Source organism: Callorhinus ursinus, unplaced genomic scaffold (assembly GCF_003265705.2).
Source record: "Callorhinus ursinus isolate GAN/ISIS: 27379988/994484 unplaced genomic scaffold, GSC_fseal_2.0 scaffold25, whole genome shotgun sequence".
NCBI classification, from domain to species: Eukaryota; Metazoa; Chordata; class Mammalia; order Carnivora; family Otariidae; genus Callorhinus; species Callorhinus ursinus.
In genome coordinates, this window is record NW_027397087.1 from 38389184 (window position 1) to 38414416 (window position 25233).

Here is a 25233-nt window from a genome sequence, read left to right on the forward strand (position 1 = left end):
TCCCAGTGACCGCCGTGTTGCTAAGCCTAGCCTACCCTCACTTCACTTGATTTCTCAGTGGTATCGAATACAGTAGACCCCTCTCCTTGAAACATTCTCTTCCTTTGCTTTCCGTACCGCCTCTGTTGGCTTATTTTCCTTTCTCTGTCTCTTCTGACAACTAGAACCCCACGTTCCCCAGAGCTGGTCTTAAAAACCCTCTTCTCTATATCCCCCTCCCCGGGCAATTTCTTTTAGTCTCATGGTTTTAAATACTGTCCACAAGCCATTGATTCCAGCGTGCATTGTTTGAGCCCAGGTTTCCATTCTGAGCTCAATCGCTGTATTCCCAGCTACCTTCTGGACAGTTCCACTGAGACATAATACTGGCTTCTCAAGTTTAACACATATAAACCTGAACTGTTGATTTCCAACCTAGTCCCCTACAATTACTTCCTCCTTTATTTTTCCTTCTCTGTAAAGGACATTTCTCTCCATTTGGTGATTCATATCAGAAACCTTAGAGTTGACTGTCTCTCATACCTCCTACCCTGTCACTCTATCTGGTGATGTCTAGTCATCACCAAGTCTTATCAATTCTCCCATCTAAATGTCTAGAATTCCGTCCCTTCTCTCCTTCTCCACTATCACCTACCTAATCCAGGCTACCTCCCTACTGCTGGAGCTATCAACAAGTGTCTGTGTCTTCCCTCCCCCATTCTAATCCATTCTCTACACAGTAGCTAGAATCTTCTAAAAAACAAATCAGATTATGCCACTCCTTTAATGCCATCCAAGTATGATGTCAGTTGCTCTAATTGTAAAAGGTAAAATCTGCATAATCTGATCCCTGCCTGTTTGTCAACCTTATTTTTGCATATCTCCTCACCTATCACTGTACCCGAACCATCCTGGCCTTTTACTATGCTAGTCCTGCCTAGAACACTCCTCTAGGCTAAATCTGCCCAGCCTTTAGTTCTCACCTTATACATCACTTCCTCAGAGGCACTGTCTTCCCCTTTAGTGTAGATCAGGTTATATGCTGTCATTGAACATTATCCTTTTGTATTTGTGTGGTTGATTGGTTTGGTATGTGATTCCTATACTAGATGGTAAGCTCTAAGAGAATAGGGACCATATCTGCCTTGCTTATCATTGTGTCCTGGTGCCCAGCGGAGTGATGGCAGATAATAGGTGCTGGATAAATACTTGTGTCTTCCACTGTCTTTTACTTTGCCCTGTTTTTGTTTCTGTTTTCTTAATGCAAATGGCACCATTTCATTTTTTTAGAGTAGTCTTAGGTTCACAGCAAAACTGAGTGGAAGGTACATTGATTTCCCACACCGCCCCTGCCCCAACTTATGCGCAGCCTCCCCCACTATCAAAATCCCCTGCTAGAGTGGTACATCTTTTGCATTCCATGAACCTGCACTGAGACGTCATTAGCACCCAAAGTCTATAGTTTATCTTAGGGTTCACTCTTGGTGTTGTATGTTCTGTGGGTTTTGACAAATGTATAATGGCACATATACACCATTGTAGTATCATACAGAGTAGTTTCACTGCCCTAAAAATCCTCTGTGCTCCACCTATTCATCCCTCCTTCCCCTTCAACCCCTGGCAACCCCTGATTTTTTATTTTTTTTTATTGTCTCTAGTTTTACCTTCTTCAGAATACCATATATTTGGAATCATATAGTATATAGCCTTTTCAGATTGGCTTCTTTCACTTATTAATATACAGTTAAGATTCCTCCATGTCTTTTCATGGCTTGATAGCTCGTTTATTTTTAGCATTGAATAAGATTCCATTGTCTGGATGTAGTACAGTTTATTTATCTATTCACCTATTAAAGGACATTTTGGTTGCTTTTGCAATATGAATAAAGCTGCTATAAAAATCTGTGTACAGGTTTTTGTGTAGACATGAGTTTTCAGCTCATTTGGGTGAATACCAAGGGACACGACGGCTGGATTGTATGTTAGGAGTATGACTAGTTTTGTAGGAAACTGCTAAACTGTCTTCCAAAGTGTGGCTGTACCATTTTGCATTCCCACCAACAATGAATGACGGTTCCACATCCTTGCCAGCATTTGGTGGTAGTAATGTTTGGTATTCTGGCCTTTTTTTTTTAATTGAAATTATCATTGAGATAATTGTAGATTCACATGCTGTTATAAAAAGAATAATTGAGAGAGATTCCTGTACACTTGCCCAGTTTCCCCCAACAGTAACTTTTATTTATTTTTATTTTATTTATTTCATTTTTTTTCTTAGATTTTATTTATTTGAGAGAGAGAGAAAGAGAGAGCAAAAGAGAGTGAACAGGGAGAAGGGCAGAGGGAGAGGGAGAAACAGACTCCCCTGCTGAGCAGGGAGCCCGATCAGGGCTTGATCCCAGGGCCTTGAGATCATGACCTGAGCCAAAGTCAGACACCCCCAGTGGTAACATTTTATAAAACTATAGTATAATATCACAACTTGGATATTGACGATGTTATTACCCACTGATCCCATTTAGAGTTTCCAAATTTTACTTGTACTCTGTGTCTATTTTTTAAGCCTATTTAGTTGTATGTTTAATATATCTACTTAATAATGCATTTGAAGCTGCAGATTTCTCTTAAGGTCACACTTTTGTTATATCCCACAAATGTTGGTATGTAATGTTTTCATTGGTTAGTACTAAACATTTCATTATTTTAGTTGTCATTGCTTCTTTAATCCGTGGGTTGTTCAAAGTGTTTTTTAGTTTCCAAATATGTGGGTTTTTAAAATATATCAATTTATAGCTTTATAATTAAGCTCTAACCATTGTGGTTAGAGAGCTGGTATGATGATAATTTTCTGGAATTTGTTACGATGTCCTATGTTGGCCTTATATATGAGCAGTTTCTATAAATTCTCCATGTGTGCTTGGAAAGAATGTAAATTTTTCTTTTGATAGATGTGGGGTTATGTATCTGTCTGTTGGATCAAGCTTATTATTAGTTGTGTAATTCAAATCTTCCTTATCCTTACTAAGTTTTGTGTAATGTTTCAAAGAGAGGTGAATTAAAGTATTCCAGGGTGGGACTGGCTTTCTTTTGGTGAGTGTTAGTACATTTTTTTTCTTACACATTCCAATCTTTATGTCTTAAGACCACATATAAAAAAAGACCTATAATCTCTGCCTTTTTATTAATTTAATCCATGTAGTTTTTTTTTTTAAGATTTTATTTATTTATTTGACAGAAAGAGATAGAGAACACAAGCAGGGGGAGTGGGAGAGGGAGAAGCAGGCTCCCCCGCTGAGCAGGGAGCCGGATGCGGGGCTCGATCCCAGGACTCTGGGATCGTGACCTGAGCCACCCAGGCGCCCCTTAATCCATGTAGTTAGTTATTAGGATCGGTGATACATGTGGGTCTATTTCTAACCTCTAGCTTTGGATTTTCAGTTTGACCAAGGGTTCTCTTTGCTTCTTGTTTTGTCCTCTCCTATCTTTTGTCATTTGATTGAGTTTTTTTTTTTTTTTATTCAGTCTTTATCTCCTCTACTGGTTTAGAAGTTATATTTCTGTTTCTATTCTTTTCTTGGTTACGTTTAGATTTTGCCTTGCATTCTTGACTTTTTATTCTACTCTCAAACAATATTAGGACTTTAGAGATTCTAGTTTTAACTTCTACTCCACTCCCATCTTCCGGTTTATTGTGGACAGTATTTTAGTTCCAGTTTGTTCTAACCCCTCCCCCAAATTAGTTTTTTCCCCAAATGCTAATGGTATTTAGACTGCCCACCAGGTTTATCCATTTCTTTGCTCTCCGTGACTTCTTCCAGCCCATTCTCTCCCTTTAGGCTTGGTCTTCTTTATACTTTTTTACTAACTCTTTTAGCAGAGATTTGTATCTAGTAAATTTGGTATGTCTGAAAAAAGTTTTTTTAATTTATATCTTTATTTTGCCCTTACTCTTGTGTGATTGATTATAGCTTTTAATTCTAGATTGACCCGGATGTTTCTTTTTTTTCTTTCTCATTTTCTTTCTTTCTTTCTTTCTTTTTTAAAGATTTTATTTATTTATTTGACAGAGACACAGCGAGAGAGGGAACACAAGCAGGGGGAGTGGGAGTGGGAGAAGCAGGCTTCCTGCTGAGCAGGGAGCCCGATGCGGGGCTCAATCCCAGGACCCTGGGAGCGTGACCTGAGCCGAAGGCAGACGCTTAATGACTGAGCCACCCAGGTGCCCCTCTTTTTTTTTTTTTTTTTTAATGCAGGGCTTGAACTCACAACTGTGAGATCAAGACCTGAGCCTAGATCAAGAGTCAGACGCCCAACTGACCGAGCCACCCAGGCACACCCCCCTTTTTCTTTTAAGTAGACCCTGATTTTTTTTTTAACACTTTGATGATATGATTCCACTCTCTTCTAGCAACTGTTTTGCTGTTGAGAAGTCTGTTGTCAGTCTAATCTTCGCCTTTGTGAATCCTTTTTCTCTCTTGTGCTTTTAAGATTTTTCTTTTTGACTGTTATTTTGCACTTGTACTTCAGTATTCTAGGGTTGGATTTACTTTTATTTATTCCACTTGGGCCTTGTTCTGCTCCTTCAACCTGATCTGAGTCCTTTTCTCCTTTGGCCGCTCTTTTTTCCCTTGACTTCTATTCTAACAGAAGTATTTGGACCCTCTCATTCATTCTTCTCTGTATCTTTTATAGCTTTATCTTTTTATGTCATCCCCCTGCATTCTGGAATGTTTTCACATTCTATTTCCCAATTTTGAATTCTCTCTTCAGCTCTCTCTATTCTACTTAGTAACTGAAAATATTGTTTATCTTAATATTGTGCTTAATTTCTGTACTTTTTTTTGACTTTTTAAAAACCTGCCTGTTTTTACCAGTTGGTTTCTATTCCTTCCTTTAAACTCTTTGAACATCTTTAACTTTTTAAAAACTATATTATGGAATTGTTAGAACTTTTTGTTATGGAAATCTCCTGCATACAAAAGAGAGGATGGTAAGGAACTGCCTGTGTCCTTTACCCAGGTTTCAACAATTACCAACATTCTGCCATTCTTTAAACATGCTTATTTTAGAGACGCTTTTAGATGATTCTCTTATCATTCTTGGAACACAGGTTCTTGTTTCATGTTACTCTCCCATATGGTGGTTTATTTCCTCTTGTGGTATTTTTGTTTTCCCAGTGTAAGCTCATTTTGAGCTGGGATTTGGTTCCATGGGAGTCCCATGTGCTAGATTATGGAAGCATTCCTAAGGGGAAGTTTTGTCTGCTCCTACGCTGAGGGCCCTACAAGTTTAGCTGGTTGTCATTGTGTTGGGGTAATGTGAATTTGGAGTCTCTGTCTGTGCCTGATGAGAACCTGGGCTTCCATGTCTTATGGACCCTATTTTTCCATGAGGGCCATGACAGGCGGCAAGGTTCCTTCTTTTTCAGGCCGGTGGGCAGTTTTTTAAGCCCCAGTTAATGGGGGATGGAAATGTAGTCCTTCCTGGCCACTGGCTTTATGCGGTTATCTCAGTGCTGGGTCCTGGCATGCAGGGGGCCTGCAGCCTGGACTCCTCTCCCTTTGGATTAAATCTGAGGTCCTCAGGCCTTAGATGTTAAGAACTATATCCAGGTCCTTCTCCCTTGAGTCCTACAGCTTTGGCACCTTCTCACTGCCGGTTGATTTCCTTTTTGTTTCTGGCACTGTAGACTCTGCTTTCTCTCTTGGTTTCAAGCTAAGCTGTATGTGTAAGGAGTGTGGAGTGCTGAATTTTATCTAGCATTTCTGCGTGAGGTTTTCTTTGGAGAGGGAGGGGGGCAGTAGACTTCCTCCATATCAGCCTGTCCTCAATCATGGTTTTGTTTTTGATTTTAATAGCTTAGGCTTTTGACCTCTTGTGTGCCAGGTACTTGCCTTATTTCACTGGGTTGTGTGAGGCAGGCCCTGATATTATCACCCTTTATGTGTTTGTTTTACAAATGAGGAAAGAATTGTGCTGCTTATAGTCTCACAGTTGGGAAGCTGGGCTTTTATATTAACCCAGGGGGTCTGACTTCAGCCTCCACACTTTGCCTCCTCCTGTGCTCCCTCTCACTCCATTCCAGATAGAGCAGGGCAAGGATAATCTTTTTTTAGTGCTCATGTTACTCTAAAAGTAACTTTGATTTATTTTTTCTAATTGTCAGAGTAATTCAGACTCATTTTAGAAAACATGAAAAATATAAACATTTGTAAAGGAGAAAATATAATCACTATAACCACATAACTTAGATGTAACTGTAAACATTTTCCTGTGCAGTTGACCGTTGAGCAACACAGGTTTGAACTGGATGGGTCCATTTATATGTGTATTTTTTCCCATAAATATGGTATAGTATGTGGATGTTTTTTCCTATGATTTTTTCATAACAGTTTCTATTCTTTAGCTCAGCTTTCTATAAAAATACAGCATATAATATATATACATAATATGTGTTAATCAACTGTATGTTTAATTGGTAAGACTTCTCGTCAACAGTAGGCTATTGGTAGTTAAATTTTTGGGGAATCAAAAGTTATCCTCAGGTTCTCCACTGTATGCAGGGTCAGCATCCCTCATTCCTAACCCTGGTGTTGTTCAGGGGTCAGCTGTATTTCCTTTGTGTTAAAAAAAATAAATGCCTGTAGGGGCACTTGGGTGGCTCAGTTGGTTGAGCATTGGACTCTTGGTTTCAGCTCAAGTCATGATCTCAGGTCCTGGGATCAAGCCCTGGGTCAGGGCTCTGAGCTCAGTGGGAAGTCTGCTTGAAATTCTCTCTGTCCCGGGGCGCCTGGGTGGCTCAGTCATTAAGCATCTGCCTTTGGCTCAGGTCGGGATCCCGGGGTCCTGGGATCGAGCCCCGCATCGGGCTCCCCGCTTGGCATTCCCCCTGTTTGTGTTCCCTCTCTCTCTGTCAAATAAATAAAATCTTTAAAAAAAAAAAAAAAAGAAATTCTCTCTGTCCTTCTGCCTCTCCTCAGAGCATGCGCTTGTGTGCACTCTCTCTCTCAAATAAATGTATAAATCTTTTTAAAAAATGCCTGTGATAGGCATTTTATATATAATTTCATGTCCAACTTTCATCACCTAGTAGACTATGAGGAATTTTTATCATTAAAATTTATTGTAAAGGATTATTTTAAACGTTTAATTTAAAAATACATATATATTACAGAAGTTATATTAACTTAAATAATTTTAGAAATATAGAAGTGCATAAAGTAAAAGCCTGACTTTCAATTGGTCATTGTTGTTAACACTTGGTACTCTATATCTTTTCAGAACTTTCTTCTTTACAAATACATTTTGCTTGTTTTTAACAAAAGTAGGAACTCTACATGTTATTCTATAAGGTACTGTATTACTCAGTGTTATGGCTGTCTTTCCCTGTGTGTTCATAATGATCTATATTAATATTTTTATAAGCATTTATCTCAGAATTATATAAGTAATATGAATAGATGCTCAGGAAAATTAAAACTACATAGGAAGATACAGAATAAAAATTTATAGTTTAAAAAAATACAGTGTTCTGTTGCCTACTCTGCTCCCTTCCATCCCACCCCACCCTATTCGACGGGAGGCTCCAGTTGGCATGAATCTGCTTCTAGGGCTTTTCATATATATGTATATATGAATACACATATATATATGAATACACACGCACACATATATACATACATATATACATACTGCACTGTGTAGTTACAGAATGTGTTAGAGAAGAGAGAGTGTGTGTATGTGTGTGTGTTTAGTATAAATTAAACTATCTTTGTAGATGCTGTGTAACCCTCTACCCTTGTGTCTACATTTCTGTGGTAGGTGAGTTTATCCTAGAGATTGAGTTTGTTGTGTCAAGAGGGTATATGTATATTATTATCTTTTCCTGTTTGCCTTTTTTATTTGTTTTTGTCTTATCCTGCTTGTGGCATTTGTCCATTTTTCTTTCTTTTTTTAATTGTAAAAAACACATGAGATTACCCTCCTAACAAAATTTTAAGCGTACAGTACACATTAACTGTAAACACAGTGTTGCACAGAAGATCTCTAGAACTTTTTCATCTTGCATGATGGAAACTTAAACCCATTGAATAGCCACTCCCCATCACCCTACCCCGCCAGCCCCTGGCGACCACCATTTCCCTTTCTGCTTTGATGAGTTTGACTGCTTTAGATATGTTATTTAAGTGGAATCATGCAGTGTATGTGTCTTTCTAAGACTAGCTTAGTTCACTTTCATTACATTTATTTAACTTTTTATTGAAAGATTTACATTATTTAACAGAATGCTCTCCAGGTTTATCCATGTTACCACATCCTGCAGGATTTTCTTCTTTTTCATGAGTCAGTATTCTGCAGCTGAGTAGAGTTGACACACAGGGTTACATTAGTTTCAGGTGTACAACATAGTGATTGCACAGGTCTCTACTTTACACTGCGCTCACCACAAGTGTAGCTGCCGTCTGTCGCTATGCATTTTATCCCCATGACTTAACTCATTCCATAACCAGAAACCTGTATCTCCCTCTCCCCTTCACCCATTTTGCCCATCCTCCTATCTCCCTCCCCTCTGGCAACCATAAGTTCATTCTTTGTATTTATGGGTCTGTTTCTGCTTTTTCTTTGCTTGTTTATTCATTTGTTGTTTAGATTCCACATATAAGTGAAATCATATGGCTCTTATCTTTCTCTCTGACTTATTTCACTTAGCATCATACCGTCTAGGTCCATCCATGTTGTTGCAGATAGCAAGATCTTATTCTTTTTTTATGGCTGAATGATAGTCGTGTGTGTGTGTGTGTGTGTGTGTGTACCACATCTTTATCCATTCCATATCTTGGCTCTTGTAAATAACAATACTGCAGTAAATATAGGAATGCACATATCTTTTCGAATTAGTGTTTTCATTTTCTTTGGGTAAACACCCAATAGTGGAATTACTAGATCATATGGTATTTCTATCTTTAATTTTTTAAGGAACCTCCTTACTAATGTGGCTACACCAGTTTACATTCCCACAAATTGTGCATCAGGGTTACTTTTTCTTTTTTTTTAAGATTTTATTTATTTATTTGAGAGAGCGAGAATGAGAGAGAGAGAGAGAGAGCACATGAGAGGGGGGAGGGTCAGAGGGAGAAGCAGACTCCCCGCTGAGCAGGGAGCCCGATGTGGGACTCGATTCCGGGACTCCAGGATCATGACCCGAGCCAAAGGCAGTCGCGTAACCAACTGAGCCACCCAGGTGCCCTGGGGTTACTTTTTCTTGACTTTCTCACCAACATTTGTTATTTCTTGTCTTTTTTTTTTTTTTAAGGTTTTTATTTTTAGATAATCTCTGTACCCAACATGGAGCTTGAACTCACAACCCAAGATCAGGAGTGATATGCTCCACTGAATGAGTCAGCCAGGTGCCCCTTGTCTTTTTGATTCTAACCATTTTAACAGGTGTAAGGTGATACCTCATTGTGGTTTTGATTTGCATTTCCCAAGGGGCACCTGGGTGGCTCAGTCAGTTAAGTGTCTGCCTTCAGCTCAGGCCATGATCTCAGGGCCCTAGGATCCAGCCCCCCACATCAGTCTCCCTGCTCAGTAAGAAGCCTGCTTCTCCTTCTCCCTCTGCCCCTCCACCCCGCTCATGCTCTCTCTCTCTCAAATAAATAAATAAAATCTTAAAAAAAAAAAAAGACTGTGAGTGATTTGCATTTCCTTGACAATTAGTGATGTTGAGCATCTTTTCATGTGTCTGTTGGCCATCTATCTGTCTTTGGAAAAATGTCTATTCAGGTTCTCTGCCCATTTTCAGATCAGACTATTTGGGGTTTTTTGGGTGTTGAATTGTATAAGTTCCTTATATATTTTGGATATTCCTTATCGAATATACCATTTGCAAATATCTTCTCCAATTCAGTAGATAGTCTTTTGTTGATGGTTTCCTTTGCTGTGCAAAAGTTTTTTTTATTTTGGTGTAACCCCAGTAGTTTATTTTTGCTTTTGTTTTCCCTGCCTATTGAGACATATCTAGAAAAATGTTGTTAAGGCCAATGTGAAATAAATTACTGCCTATGTTTTCTTCTAGGATTTTTATGGTTGGAGATCTCACATTTAGGTCTTTAATCCATTTTTAATTTATTTTTGTGTATGGTGTGAGAAAGTGATTCAGTTTCATTCTTTTGCATGTAGCTGTCCAGTCTTCCCACCATTTATTGTAGAGACTGTCTTTTCCGCATTGTGTATTCTCACCTCCTTTGCTATAGATTATTTGACCATATAAGCATGAGTTTATTTCTGCTATACCACATTTTCGTTATTCATTCATCCTTCACTGAACACTTAGGTTGATTCCATATATTGATTACTGTGAGCCATGCTGCACTGAGCATGAGAGTGCAGATACCTCTTCGAGATCCTGATTCTTGGGGTGCCTGGGTGGCTCAGTCTTTAAGCGTCTGCCTTTGGCTCGGGTCATGATCCCAGGGTCCTGGGATCGAGCCCCGCATCAGGCTCCCTGCTCTGCAGGGAGCCTGCTTCTCCCTCTCCCACTCCCTCTGCTTGTGTTCCCTCTTTCTCTGTGTCTCTCTCTGTCAAATAAATAAATAAAATCTTGAGAAAAAGAAAAAAAGATCCTGATTCTTGGGGCTCCTGGGTGGCTCGGTCGGTTAAGCATCTACCTTCAGCCCAGGTCATGATCCCAGGGTCCTGGGATCGAGCCCTGCCCCTCCCATTGATCTTCCCCCAGCTTGTACTCTCTCTCTCTCTGTCAAATAAATAAATAAAATCTTAAAAAAAAAAAGATCCTAATTCTTTTGGATAAATATCCAGAACTAGGATTACTGTATAATATGGTAGTTCTGTTTTTAATTTTTTCAGAAACCTTCATACTGTTCTCCATACTGGCTGTACCATTTTACATTCCTACTAACAGTGCACAGAGATTCCAGTTTCTTCACATCCTCTCCAATACTTCTTATTTTCTGTTTGTTTTTATAATAGCCATCCTAACAGATGTGAGGTGATATCTTATTGGTTTTGATTTGCATTTCCCTAATGATGAGTGTTGTTGAGCATCTTTCCATGTGTCTGTTGGCCATTTGTATGTCTTCTTTGGAGAAGCGTTTATTCAAGTGTTTGCCCCCTTTGTAATTGGGTTTTTTTTTTTTTTCTGCCATAGTTGTAGGAGTTTCTTTTTTATTTTTTCTAAACTTTATTTATTTATTTGAGGAGGGGTGGGGGGAGGTGCAGAGGGTGAGGAAGAGGGAGAGAAGCAGACTTCCTGCTCAGCATGGAGCCCAACACGGGGCTGAACCAAAATCAAGGGTTGGATGCTTAACCGAATAGGCCACCCAGGCACCCCTGTAGGAGTTTCTTATATCTTTTAGATATTAACCCTTATCAGATATATGATTTGCAAATATTTTCTCCCATTCTGTATGTTGCCTCTTGCTATGTTGAGTGTTCCCTTGGCTGTGCAAAAGCTTCTTATTCTGTTGTAGTCCCATTTGTCTGTTTCCTGTTGTTGCCTGTGTCCTATCCAAGAAATCATTGCCAAGACTAATGTCACAAAGCTTTCATCCTGTATTTTCTTCCAGGAATTTATAGTTTCAGGTTATGTTTAAGTTTTTTATGTATGGTATAAGCTGAGGGTCCATTTTCATTCTGTGCCTGTAGATATTCAGTTTTCCCAGCACTGTTTGCTGAAGGGACTGTCCTTTCCGCATTGTGTATTCTTGGTACTCTGTCAAAGAGCAATTGACCATATGTGTGTGGGTTATTTCTGGACTCTGTGTTCTTTTCCCTTGGTCTATAAAATCTGTCTTTATGCCAATACCATACTGTTTTGATAACTGTAGTTCTGTGATATGTTTTGAAATCAGGAAGCATGAGACCTCAGCTTTGTTCTTTCTCAAGATTGATTCAGCTGTTCAGGGTCCTTTGTGGTTCCATATGAATTCTAGAATTGTTTTTTCTATTTCTATTTAAAAAATGCCACTGGGATTTTGGTGGGGGTTGATTGAACCTATAGATCTCTTTGGGTAGTATGGACATTCCAACAGTATTAAGTCTTCCCATCCATGACCATGAGATGTCTTTCCATTTTTCTGTATCTTCTTTAATTTCTTTCAGCAGTATTTTGTAGTTTTCAGTACACAAGTCTTTCACCTCCTTGGTTAGGTTTATCCCTGAGTATTTAATTTGTTTGATGCTATCAAATATGGGATTGTTTTTCTTAATTTCCTTTTTGGATTGTTCGTTGCTAGTGTATGGAGACACAACTGATTTTTGTACGTTGATTTTGTATCCTGCAACTTCCCAGAACTCACTTCTTAGTTCTAATGGGTTTTTTTGTGTGTGGAATCTTTAGGGTTTTTACATTTGATTATGTCATCTGCAAATAAAGATAATTTTACTTCTCCCTTTCCATTATTTCTTTTTCTTGCCTAATCACTCCAGCTAGGACTTCTAGTGCTGTATTGAATAGAAATGGTAAGAGTAGGCATCTTTGCCTTGTTCCTGACCTTAGAGGAAAAACATTTAGTTTTTCACCATTGAGTATGGTGTTAGGTGTGGGCTTTTCATTCATGGCCTTTAAAATGTTGAGATAATTTGTAATTTACTTCTATTCCTAGTTTATTGAGTATCTTTGTCATGAAAGGATGTTAAATTTTGTCAAATGTTTTTTCTGCATCTATTGAGATAATCATGTGATTTTTATCCTTCCATCTGTTAATGTGCTATATCCCATTGATTGATTTTTGTGTGTTGAATCATCCTTGCATCCCACGGCATGAATCCCATTTGGTCATGGTATATGATCCTTTTAATGTGCTGTTGATTGTGGTTTGTCAGTGTCTTATGAAGGATTTTGCATCTGTATTCATCAGGTAGTTTTCTTGTGTCTTTTTCTGGCTCTGTTGTCAGGGTAATGCTGATCTCATAAAATGAGTTTGGAAGTATTCTTTCCCCTTTAAGTTCTTAGAAGAGTTTAGGAAGGATTGGATGTTATTCTTCTTTAAATGTTTGGTAGAATTTACTTGCAAAGCCATCTGATTCCAGGCTTTTCTTTGTTGGAAGGTTTTGGATTCTGATTCAGTCTTCTGTAAGTCACTATTTGTGTATGAGAGACCACAGCCTGGGAGAGGTGACAGGCAGCACAGGGCAGTGGGCATCAGACACGCACACCATGGTGCCTGTCACCCCTAGGATGGGGTTGCGGGGCTCGGGGGGAGCCTTAGGAGAAGCTCTCAGAATTGTAAAAGGGGCTGACTTTTAAACACAAAGTGCAACTGTTTTCTGTGTGAGGAAACCCGCTCTGTGGAATACCAAACTTGAAATGAAAGGATTTTTTTTTTTTTTACTTTATAAAATAATTCATCATAGCATTTTTTTTAAAATGTGTTCTTCTGTACATTCAAATTATGTAGCTTGGGGGCACCAGGCTGGCTCAGTCGATGGAGTGACTCTTGATCTCTGGGTTGTCAATTGAGCCCCACATTGGGTGTAGACACTAGTTAAAAATAAAATCTTTTTGGGGGCACCTGGGTGGCTCAGTCAGTTAAGCAGCTGCCTTCAGCTCAGGTCATGATCCCAGGGTTCTGGGATCGAGCCCCGCATCGGGCTCCTTCCTCAGTGTGGAGCCTGCTTCTCACTCTCCCTCTGCCTGTACTCTCCCTCTCTGTCTCTGTCAAATAAAGAAATAAAATCTTTAAAAAAAAAAAAAAGCTTTTTTTTTTTTTAAATGTACTTGTGGAGCACCTGGGTGGCAGGCACAGTTGGTAAGCGTCCTACTCTTGGTTCAGCTCAGGTCATGATCTCGGGGTCCTGGGATCAAGCTGCGTCTGGCTCAGCGGGGTCCCTGCTTGAGATTCTCTCTCCCTCTGCTCCCCCCCTACACACACACCCTCGCTCTTTCTCCGCCTCCCTCTCTCAAAAATAAATAATTCTTTTTAAAAAATTTAGCTTGGGAAAAAAAAGTTTCGTGAAGTTTCATGAAAAAAGTTTCTGAAGCACTGACTTTGGCAAGTTTCCTAACCTCTTCAGATCTCAGTTTCCCCTTCTGTCAGATGAAAGTCAGATGAGGTGTTCTCCTCAGCTCTCCCCCGCTGGCTCTCTGAGCTCTGTGGTGTAAATGGATGGCAGCGGTCATTGTGGGAGTCCAGGGCTGGGTAGCTTGCAGGGCAGGACGAGTCTGCTGGGAGAAGGAGCTGGGATTTTGCTCTGTGGCTCAGGCTTAGACTTGGCCGGGCTAGCAGGTTCACTCTTTGGCAGAGGGGTATCCACATCACCAACACTGCACTTTAGTTTTTCTTCCTCCCTTTGTAGGAACACCCCATTTCTGGGCAGTCTTCTTGGTTATGGCCTGGAGGGATTGTGTGCCTAGAAGGGAAGGGAAGACCGCTGTCTTCTCCCCTCCCCCACACTTCCTCCTTTCTACTGCTTAATCAGAAAAGTGTCCCTTAGCTCTTTTTCCAAGCCACCAAGTTTGAATTGATCTTTGCTGCTAGTGAGAGGTGGGGAGGCACTTTCTGGTTCCTGCTAAAGTTACCTGACAGCGGAAGGCGTGCATCTGATAATTATAACTCTAGGGCTTCCGAGGCCTGAGCGATTTAGCTAAGAGCAGTAATCCTGATCTTATCAGGAGGGTTTTGTAGTCCAACAGTGTTGTTTATAACAATATCTGTTTTACTTCCTGGGGCTTCAGTCACCTCTTAGGATTCTCCTATAATCCTGCCCATTACCCCCTTGTGCATGTCTCATTACCTCCTGGAATCGGTTAAAAGTGGTGGGAGGGCAAAGATGTTTTTCTTTTCTTCCTACCAAGATCTGGGAATTGGACTTTTAACATTACAGCATCAAAGCCTGGCCAGCAGTGGGGCTGTGTGGTGTAGGTGCTACCCACAGTAGAGCCGAGGTCTTGCTTATTCAAAAAATAACAGTAGTAACAACAGCAACATTCAGCCCTAATACTTTGGTTACATTTTATATTTCAAAGCAGTTAATAGTATCCATGAGTTTGCCATCAGCCCCTTTGAAGTCTAGTTCCTTTGCTAATGACTACTTTGAGATTCAGGCCCCAGGAATTTGCCAAGATCCTTGACCTTGGGGTTCAGAATCTATTAGATTATAGAGTAGACAGAAAGGAAACACATTACTGTTCTGTGTTTTCAGAGAACACTCAAGAATCTCTATAAAGGTTGTCAGTATGTGTGACAGTGTTCTGACAGGACGGTTTCTTAGAGGTTTTAGAATCTGGGGAGCCCAAGTGAAGAGTTGGAAGCTTAGCCTCTGCACTTCGGTCTGAAGGAAAGGGTTAACTCTTGCCTTGGGGAGGAGTGAGGGATGGGAACTAAAATTGCTTTGGACATCTGAGCTGTGCTTTAGTAAGATATTCCAGGTGGTCAAGGAGTAATCCTAAAATAGCCTAGATACTTAATTGCTTTTAAAGTCAGGCTCTCCTGTCTCTGGGGAGGTACAGCTCTAAGGAATGCAGTGCTGGCTCCTAAGATCTTGGAGGCGTGGTCTGGTGTGCCCTTTTTCCCCCCCTTTTCCCAAATCCCAGTAAAAAGAAAGGCCCAAGGTAGCCTTCTCGGGTCAGGAAACACTGGTTGAATTTCTCCCTTTCTCCTCCCCAGAAGCTTGGCTCTTGCCACGGCCAGCTGCCATAACCCGGCTTCTTTCAGGGTTATGGGATATTCTCCCTCCCTCCCTCTCTCTCTCTTTCTCTCACACACCCTATCCACCAGAGACAGTGGTCTCTTTTTCCATTAGCGCTCAGAGGCTTCCTGCTCGATTCCCTGCCCAGCGTCTCTGCACTTCCATTCTCTTGGTAAGATTCACAGCCATCTTCTTTGTCTTTCCCACCCTTAGTACAGGTCCCGTCATTTCTCCCTGGGCCCACTGCCCCCCACCCCACCCTGGATTCTGCACGGCTGCTGCACAGCCAGCCAGCCAGCCCCGGTGCTGGCTTTCCCTCTCTGGTCTTCTGTGCCGTCTACAAAAGTAGTATGTCGGCATTGCAAATCATTACTGGGGGCCATTCAAGAGTATCTGTTGTTAAATGAAGGGTCATACTGCTCCCTTACTGGAAAGGCTACATATTGTGAAGGTGTTAGTTCACTGAATTATTCTATCATTTCATTGCAATCCAGATTTTCTTCACTGGGGGCAAGGGAGAAGCGGGAGAGCAAGTGATGGGGCTTGACAGATGAGTCAAAATTAATCTAGAAAAAATAAGCAGTTTTTTTAATCATCTCTCTCTCCATTAAGCTCCACGAGGTCAGAGGTTCTAACTATCTTGTTCTTTTTCCCTCAGAACCCTTCACATTATCTGGTATATCCTAGGTGATCAAATGTTTGTATGTGAATGAATATAATGAAAAATTGAAAAGTGAAAATCCCCCATAATCTCAATCCAATTAGGTATCTACATACATTTGTATATTTATATTCTATTTTCTCCAACAAAAGTGGGTCATTAAAATCATCTAAAACACCAATTTAATCACTTACTTTTCTGTTCAGAAAACATCCACTGCCTCCCTCCTGTTCACAGTTCAGAATTTAAATTTCCTTCTGGTATTCAAGGCATCTCACAGCCTGTTTCCACCTCAGCTATTCAGACTTGCATCCTCCCTGCCAAAACACGCCCTGTTTACCCCCCCACTCCATGCTCATTTACACTGTAAATCTTCCCTCAGCCCATTCTTCCAGGCCGGCTTTATCTCCACCTTTCTTCCACCTCCTGGGCGCTTTGTGTTTTGGCACTTTGACTTGCTCTATTAAATGTGTGTGTCCAGCTTATTTTTCCAACTACTCGGTAAAACTCCCAGTGGGGAGAATCACTTTTTTGGGGGGTGGGGGTATTCTCAGCAGTTTGCACAAGGCTCTACCTGGGGTGGTTTCTCAGGAAATCAGTGTTGATTGAATTTGTCATAGGGTCTTTGCTTCTCAGGACATAAAGGGCCCCTAGAGGCCCTCTCATCCAGGCCTGTCTCATGTTGGATTCCACAGCATGACGTCCTAGACAGATGGCCATCCAGGGGCAGGAAGCTGCCCACCTCCTGAGAAGGCCCCCTCCATTCCTGGGCAGTTCGGATTTTTAGAGAAGTCCTTATTCTGTCCACCTGAAATTGTCCTCGTGGCAACTTCTGCCCAGTAACTCTAGTTCAGCCCTCTGGGGCTTTACAGAAAAAAAGGAAAAGGAACAAAAACAAAAACAAAAACACCCTTCTTCTTCTTCTGTAAGGCAGCCTTTTAGATTTTCTAGGAGTGAATATATTTCCCCTCTGTCTCCTTGATCTTCCAGGGTTGAGGTGTTGAGGAAGCACTGTGTTAATTTTGAGAAGCAGGTTAGACTGATTCATTGTTTTTTGAAGGCCTTTTATGTGTGAGTCACAGTGCCAGGTGCCATATTCCACTGGTCCTCCCAGAGGCATAACCTGCTTAGCTCTCTTTCTCTTTCCCCTGATGCCCTGGCCCCGGGGGAAGACAGGGGCCCATCCTACCCTGGATGTTCTGTTTTGGAGGTAGTGGTGAAAGGTTAGCAATTCTTATTCCAGTACCCCCCAGCACCCTAGATAAGTCTCCAGCTGATGATGTGTGAAGGCTGGTTTCCTGGCTGGCTGTACTTCCCAGATGTCACCAATGAAATGAATCAGGGAATTAAAGAATCTCCCTTTGAGAGGACCCCCGAGGGCCAGGACTTGTCATTGTAGGCACTCTATAACTGGAGGATTTTTTTTCTTCTCCTCCTCCCTCTCTCCTTTCCTGATGTCCCAGTGAGAACACTTTGTGCTGTTTTTTCCACCCACCAGGCAGAACAGGCGTAACAGAGAGAGCCAGACCTGGGTTCATGATATATTGGCGCTGCCACTTGGAAGCTCTGAGACCCCAGGCCAGTTAACCCATTTGCTCTTTGAGCCACTGTTTTCCCATCTCTAAAATAACCACCTCTACATCACACAACTCAGTGAGAAAATGCCTGCAAAGCCCCTGGCCCAGCCCTCGCTGCAGAGAAGATGCACAAACATCAGCTTTACGCGCCCCTTTCTCCTTCCCCCAACCTTCTTTCGCTGCCATTTTTGAGGGATTTAAAGGCACAACACCGTGGCTTCCCTGGGGAAAAGAAGCTGAATGTGGACATAGTAGCCAAAGTAGTCCTGGGTGGGTATTTGGGGACAAACTGTCAGTTTCCTGTGAGCTCCTGGTGAGATCAAAGCGGCTAAGAGGGTTCTCAAGTAGGAGAGGCTGGGAAGGTTGTAAATGGCAGTAAGTGAGCCCTCGCTGCGCTACCGCTGACTTCCCTGACTTCCCTGCACGCATCTCGGGGCTATTGAATGTCACAGAGCCTGTTCCCCTGGGCTGTAGACTTGCCTGCAGTGGCCCTTCAACCGAAATGCTTTTCTCGGGGACCCCTCGGCACTGTTGAGCTGGCTCCCTTTGGACATGTGTTCCCCACACTCACGTCTGCCACTCCCCACTGGCCTCCCCACCATGGTCTCAGTCAGCCACACTTGGCATCCAGGAAAGAATCATCGCTGGGCTTCCAGCAGTCACACCCACAGCCAGGTGAATAGGTCAGGAAACCTGCACATAACCTCAAAGTGCCTAAGGGAGCTGTGTTTTGCAGTAGTTGATCAGAGCCGAGAAGATAGCGTGGAAGCCTGTAGTCCTCCCCGTGAGAGGAGGAGGGAGAACAGAGGCGTTATGGGGTCGGAGGTCCCTGCCTTTCAGTAAACGTGTCCGTGCTTTTTATGTGCTGGGGGTTGGAGATACCCCAACGGGCCACACGCAGACGGGGGACAGAGGCGGGGGCACAAGTTGCCAGCACACTAGGTGACAGCCCAGAGGAGAAAGGCGTTGATTCTGCCCAGTGGGCAGAGGCGGGAGACTTCGTGCAGGGAAACAGCATTCCAGCAGGACTGTGAAGGGTGGGCAGGTCCAGGAATTACTCTCACTTCAGCCAGAAAATCCTGTGAAGCAGGGTTTAACAGCCCTGAGACAAAGAGTAATGCAAAGGGAGTGGACATTTCCCCATCAGCCCCAACGGGATATTTTAGATTAAGTAATGGCCCATCCTTGCCCTGGACAAAAGAAAACACCTCCACTCCTGGGAAACTCTCACCCTGTGTTTTCTTTAAATGATCACTAAAATTCCTATCTGTGGAATGGTGGGATTGCCCAAAGAGTTGGATGTCCTCTTTCCATCCTGTTCTGGCAAATCTCCCTGCCCACTGCAGTCACTGAGCTAGGGGTGCCTCAGATTAAAATCCTGTCACTAAGCAGATTTTTAAGGGTTTCATATACAGCGGGCCAAAGCTAGAGCAAGATCCGACCCTCCCACCGCTCGGGTTCTGATACCATTTGAGCAAAGCTGGAGATAGCCAAGGGGTCATGACAACCCCCAGTCCCCTCCCCCCCCCCACCCCCAAGGCATTCTCCTCTGTTCCTGAGCTGAGCTCTCGCACCTGGGTGTTTATTTTCACACGTAGTCACACGGTGCTTGCACTGGTGTGCTGGTTTTGACAGTCCTCTCCTGCTGTGGGAAGCCCTGTCTGGATTCTGGGTTGTGGATTCCGTCCTCCCCACCCAGCTGAGTGTTAAATCATTTCTGAGGGAGCATTCTGAGTGCCTGGAAGTTACTGTAATTAGCAAAAAAACGGTGTTTTCATCTCTCTTGGTGACCAATAGAGAAAGAATCCTCCTGTGAACAGAATCCGCTTCAGATCTCCAGCTAGAGAGGCTGGGAATTGAGCTGCCGCAGTAAACAGCTGACATAACAGAAGCAGCAATGATCCCCCATTAAATGTCTTTCAGCCGATAGGGGCTCCCGGGATAATTGACTTTCCAGCAGGAATTACTGGCTCAAACAAAATCACTGGGCATTAGGGCAACCTCCTGCATCCTTTGAAAGGGGGACTGTAACTCTCTCTGGTTTTGCTGACCTGACAGGCATAATTTATCTTGATTATTCATTGTGCTAGTTGCCACCAGATGACACCAGATTTCTGTTGACTGTAATTACAATGTGGGGATGAATCTTAGCTTTTTTCTTTTTTTTTTTTTTTTTTTTTTCCTCCTGCTTGGTTATTGGCCTCCCTGAGCTGAAGAGCTGTAGGGAGATCTCTAACGTCTGCCTGGGGAGATGATGAGTGCACAGTCAGATAGCATTTACTGAGCACTTCCTTACACACATCTTTGACGAGATAAGCAGGGAAACAATTTGGTGTAGCCTGTTTCATTTCAGCTGACAGAGTGTCAGTTCTTCTTGGTTATACTTACCTCCCTGTGTTCTAAATTGCTTCTATCAGAAAATGGGTCTGCATCTCAGAGCCCTCTTTGAGTAGGGGAAGCAAAGTATGGTCCCAAAATATAACTGAATAATAACCTCCTGCTTTCAGGCAAGCTTGATTAGAGGGGGCGATAGGAAAGAAGGGAATTAGACCAGGCTTTTGTATTATTGACGAGGTTTTACAATGCGATCCCTGAGCAGTTCAAAGAAAGTCCTCCCAAAAACCTCTGCTCCCCATCCCCAGATGCCCCTCCCCAGCCATTTGCACACCCCAGTGCTTGCACGTGCACATGTAGTCCTGGGGGAGAAGTGAGAGAGTGACAGCCTCCATGCGTCTAGTCCCATCCACCAGGTCCTCCGCTGACCAGCATGGCAGAAGTAAGAAGTAAGCAGACTTCTGCTGTGACATTTCGTATTCCCCACTAGTGGAGGGCCTTTTTGACTCTTCTGTACAGTAGATGTGTGTATATTTAGAAGAGGTGCTTAATTGATTAAAATAGCCAGTTACTGCCTTTTAACAATGTTGTAGTTCATCAAGCATTCACTGGGGCCTATTAAGTGCCAGGCAGTGTGCTGTATGTTGGGGGTATAAAGATGGATGAGACCCTCTCCTCTCAAGGAGCTTACAGTGTGGTGAGGATGATAGATAATTCCAAGATATGTTAAATTCCAAACCCAAAATGTACAGAGATTGCTTCCAGAGTACTTAGTGCAGCCGCAAGTGAGAGGAAGGCTTCCCCGAGAAGATGTTGCCTAATCCGAGGAGTTAAGAGTTACCCAACTGAATAAAGGCAGGAAGCAGTTCCCAAGAACATAAACAAAGGCATATTTGCCATTTCCTCCTATTGGGCTGAGTGGTGTTGGTTTAACCTAATCAATTAAATTAGGATTAGGTTTTCGTTATCTCTCTAATGGAAATGCATTTCACCCTAGTGGCACAGTCTCTGTACCTTGGGAATAATGTCAAGCTCTGAGGACCCTCCTATCACTAGACTTACGGCTTCTAGTGGGGAGGCTTGGTCAAGAGACCAGAACTTCAGGACCTGTGTCCTGCTCGCTGTGACCCTTTATCCTCCACTTAGAGTGTTCATGAGGGAAGCTGGGCTAGGTGTCTTTAATAACATACCATATAACATACCGTGTAGTATCTAAGCATGCCATAAAAATCATACAAATGCGTATACCATACAGAACCTGAAGAAAAGTGGTACAGCTCAGAGTGATGGCTTCTGGAAGATCAGCTAGGGATGAGCAGGTTCTCAGAAAGTTGGGCCTCTGTGTCCTTCCCTTCCAGGATTATCAAGGGTAAGTAACACCCACCCTCCTCCAACAAATGGATGTGATTCTTCCACCTGACTCTCTCTTATTTTGGAACTGTAACTGAAAGCAAAAGATGTCCCTGTAGGAGCGGCAGAGGTGGTCAGCTGAGCAGTCTTTTATAGTCTTAAGCCAGGATAGCACAGTTGCTAAGGGTTTTCGTCTTCGTCCTGAATGATTGCCTCGCCCTCTGCCACTCTGTCCTTCTCCCTTCTGAGCTCTGTGCTTTGTTCCCCTTCAGAATGGTGGTTTGGCCTGGACTGATGATGCGGATGGAGGCCGGGGAAGAGAGATCTCTCGAGATTTTGCCAAGGTCTGTAATGTTTCCTTTGTGATAACGAAAGGGGCAGTTCTCCAGTGGGTTGTTGTATCTGATCCCCAAGGAATAAGGACAGGAGTGGCCTGTGAGTCACATCTGTAGTCAAACAGAGAGATGGTTGTGTATCTCTGGTGTGAGACTTCCTGCATTAGATGGAATTTTTCATTGTGGTTTTTTTTTTTTTTTCCTGGGGGGACTGGGATTGCAGCTGTATGAACTGGATGGTGATCCGGAAAGGAAAGAGTTCCTGGATGACCTCTTCGTCTTTATGCAGAAGAGGGGTGAGTGTGCAGTCTACGCAGTTTTTCAACTCAGTGAATATTAATTGAGTGCCTACTGTGTGCAATTCACTGTTAGCCATCCTCCGTGCAGAGTGCCAGCATCTTACTTAGCCCAGGAGAACAAGAGGCATTTCCTGCCGATTGGTTCTGGCCTTAGCAGAGTAATTGGCAGACAACGAGATCGAAATGGGCAGAGAGGGCCTTGGCAGAAAATGAATGGAATGATCCATCCAGATTTGGTCCTGCCTTATTTGTGATGCTCTCTTCTGATTAACTGGTCTCTGGAGGTATTTCGAATTCAAATGTACTTTTTTCTTAGCCTTCTAGCAACCTTAGACATCACTTAAACTAGTATGTGGGGTTTCCTGTTGGTGTACCTAGTCTCAAAGAGACTGAGAAAGGCCAATAAAAGAATAGAGGTCCCTCAGGATTTGCTGAGAGGGTCTGAAATGATCCGGGGAAAGGGAAGGCTAACTCTTTTTCCTTATCCATTGGCTCTTTGATTTTTTGCACACACTGGCTTGGTTGGGGCATTCCTGCAGTTTAATTGTAGTTTGCGTGGGCATCTGCTTCATAATACACCTTCCCACTTCTCTGTCCATCTCTCCTTCTCACTCCCACCCCCCCTTCCCCAGCCATCTCCACTTTGGACCCTGGCGTGACTGAATCTTGAGCCCAGTGACTCAGCTTCCTGGCTTTATATCCTGTCATAGCAGTGGGTTCACCAGCCAGGTCAGCCCTCGGGAAGCATGGCCAGAAACCCAGCCTCTCTAGGAGAAGGTCCTCAGCAACCTGCCTAGCTCCACCTTCATCACCTTCAGGACAAAGCCACACGAGAGAGCTGTTCACACCAGCCTCTTGCCTGGGACTCTGCTTATGTCTGATCATGCATCCCCGGGTTTCTGTGTCAGCTCCTTTATTGAGACCTGGGACTGAAATCCTCCTCTTCGTCTTAGGCTGAGCTATAATGGCAGCCCCCAGCAGGTACTATTCTGTGTGAACTCTTTTCTCTCCCTCTTCCCCCCTCCCTCAACACACCCTTCCCTCTCTCCCCCTCCTTCCACTTCCTTTACCTTCTAAAGCCTCATTGCTGTCCTAGTAGCATGCCCATTACTGCTGGTTTTTCTTACAAAAACAATTGAAAGTTTTGAGTCTAAGTGTCCTCCCATCTCCAAGCCTCTCAAAGCAGTCTAAGCAGCCTAATTAGTTTGCTCCTCCAACTGCTATCTGGAGCTGCATGTGTCAGTAAAAAACAAGAATATAATCCTGAAAGATAATGTGACTCGCAGCAGTGAAACTCCCTGGTTGCCCTGAGAGCGAAAAATCCACTTAATACTTTGGTCTCCCTTCCAATTACCTTTTAATTATTTACAAGCTCCACAAGCCCAGCTGGTGCAGACCCAGGAGCTGATCCCGTCTCAGAGGGGCTGCCATAGCAATATAGATTTTAATCAGCAGTGTGGCTCCACTGTCTTATTTTTTCCTTTATTGTTTGTCTCCCTTCCCAGAAGGATTTTTTTAAAGGAAAATGGAAGTTAGATCAGCCTAGCCAAGAGTGAATCTCGGAAATGATTTGTTTACTACTCTGTGTCCCCGCTAGACTAGGAGCTCCTTGAGGACAGCCACTTTATCATTTCTTTGTGTCCCCAGGCTAGCACGGGGTCAGACAGGGAGGTGCTCAAAAGGTGTTTGCCGTATGAGCAGTCCTGTAGGTTTTCCTTACTCAGCAGGCCCTGCACGGGGAGGCTGAGCTGCCCCCCTTTGATAGCCACCCCGTAATTGGAAGCTGGCAGGAAAAAGCAGCATGCACTGCAAAGCCTGCCCCTCCGCGGCGGCTGGGGATTGCCAGACTGCCATCGAGTAGATTTCTGAGCAGGAGTAAGTGACTCCCTTTGATCGTGTCAGTTCACGGTTATTCAGGCTGGACAAATCTTTTTTGTCCTCAGCACTTAAAATGTTAGGTATTTTCACTGTTTGCTGGCATCACCTGTAGAAACAGAGGAGTCCATTTTGCTACTTGTTAGTTACCTGAATACAAGGTTTCTCAGCCTCAGCATATTTACTTAGGGGACTGGACAGTCCTTTGTGGTAGGGGGCACCCCCCTGAGTCATGATAACCAAAAATATCTCTAGATAGTGTAAACGTCCCCTGGGGGACAGAAGCACGTTCCCCCACCGCACCCCCCCCATTGAGAACCACTACTATAGAAGGATGGGAACGAGGGTGAAGGTCTAAAATTTCCTTTGCAGAGAAATTCTTTCTGGAAGTCATCTTACCTCCGCTCAGATAGCAGGACCTGAGGGCAGCAGGGGCCTGTGCCGAGCAATATCACAAGCGCCTCTCCCGCGGCTGAGTGCCCAAGGAGTGGGTGCTGGGACCCTGTCCTAGGCTGGGGCTCAGGGGAGGCCTCTGAGAATAGCTGCACTTCCCCCAGGTAGGAGGTAACAGGAGTGGAGGACCCACACAGGCGGAGGCAGAAGCGTGTGACCCCATGACCCAGGCATAGCCGGCACCCCACCGACCAAGAAGTTAGCACTCTGGTCTATGCACATAGAACGTGGGGAGTGGCACCAGAGCTGGGCCTTCAGGAAGCTTGCTGTGGCAAGCAGTGGCGGGAGGGGGGTTGGGTAGAGAGGGGAGAGCAAGGCACAGAGGCAGGGTGGAGGTGGTTCCCTTTAAACTCATGGTGATCTCCTCCCTGGAAAACTCGCATCTGATAGTCTAACCTAGAGGGGGCGCCTCAGGAGGGCTGCGAGCAGATCAGAGTTTTACTCATGTGAAGCTTGCTGTGTTTGCTCTTCACACAATGATGAGACCGAGGGCCCCCTGGACATTTGTGACTGATTCATCACTCCCAAATCGGAGTGTCTGGGGCACTCAGGAGCCAGATATCATTAGTTGGGTCCGAGGAAAAGCCTCAGAGACTCCGGCAGCAGGCCAGCGATCCTCCTCCAGAGCTAACAGGAAGGAGAAACGTAGAATTCACAGGAGCCACTAAAAACGGCCTGAGTTTCAAAGGCCTGCTGGGAGTGGGGGCAGGCAGCTTTGATGC

The 25233-nt window shown here is 43.4% G+C and overlaps 1 protein-coding gene across 1 annotated transcript in view; it reads left to right on the forward strand.

Annotated features, from left to right (window-relative positions):
* The window catches only part of ARID3B (AT-rich interaction domain 3B), a 51487-nt gene that overhangs the window by 9299 nt on the left and 16955 nt on the right, over positions 1-25233 (forward strand). Inside the window, exons 3-4 of the mRNA XM_025883772.2 lie at positions 21822-21893; positions 22108-22180. Of these exons, the coding sequence (XP_025739557.1) occupies positions 21822-21893; positions 22108-22180 (145 nt within the window). The remainder of the gene's footprint in view (positions 1-21821; positions 21894-22107; positions 22181-25233) is intronic.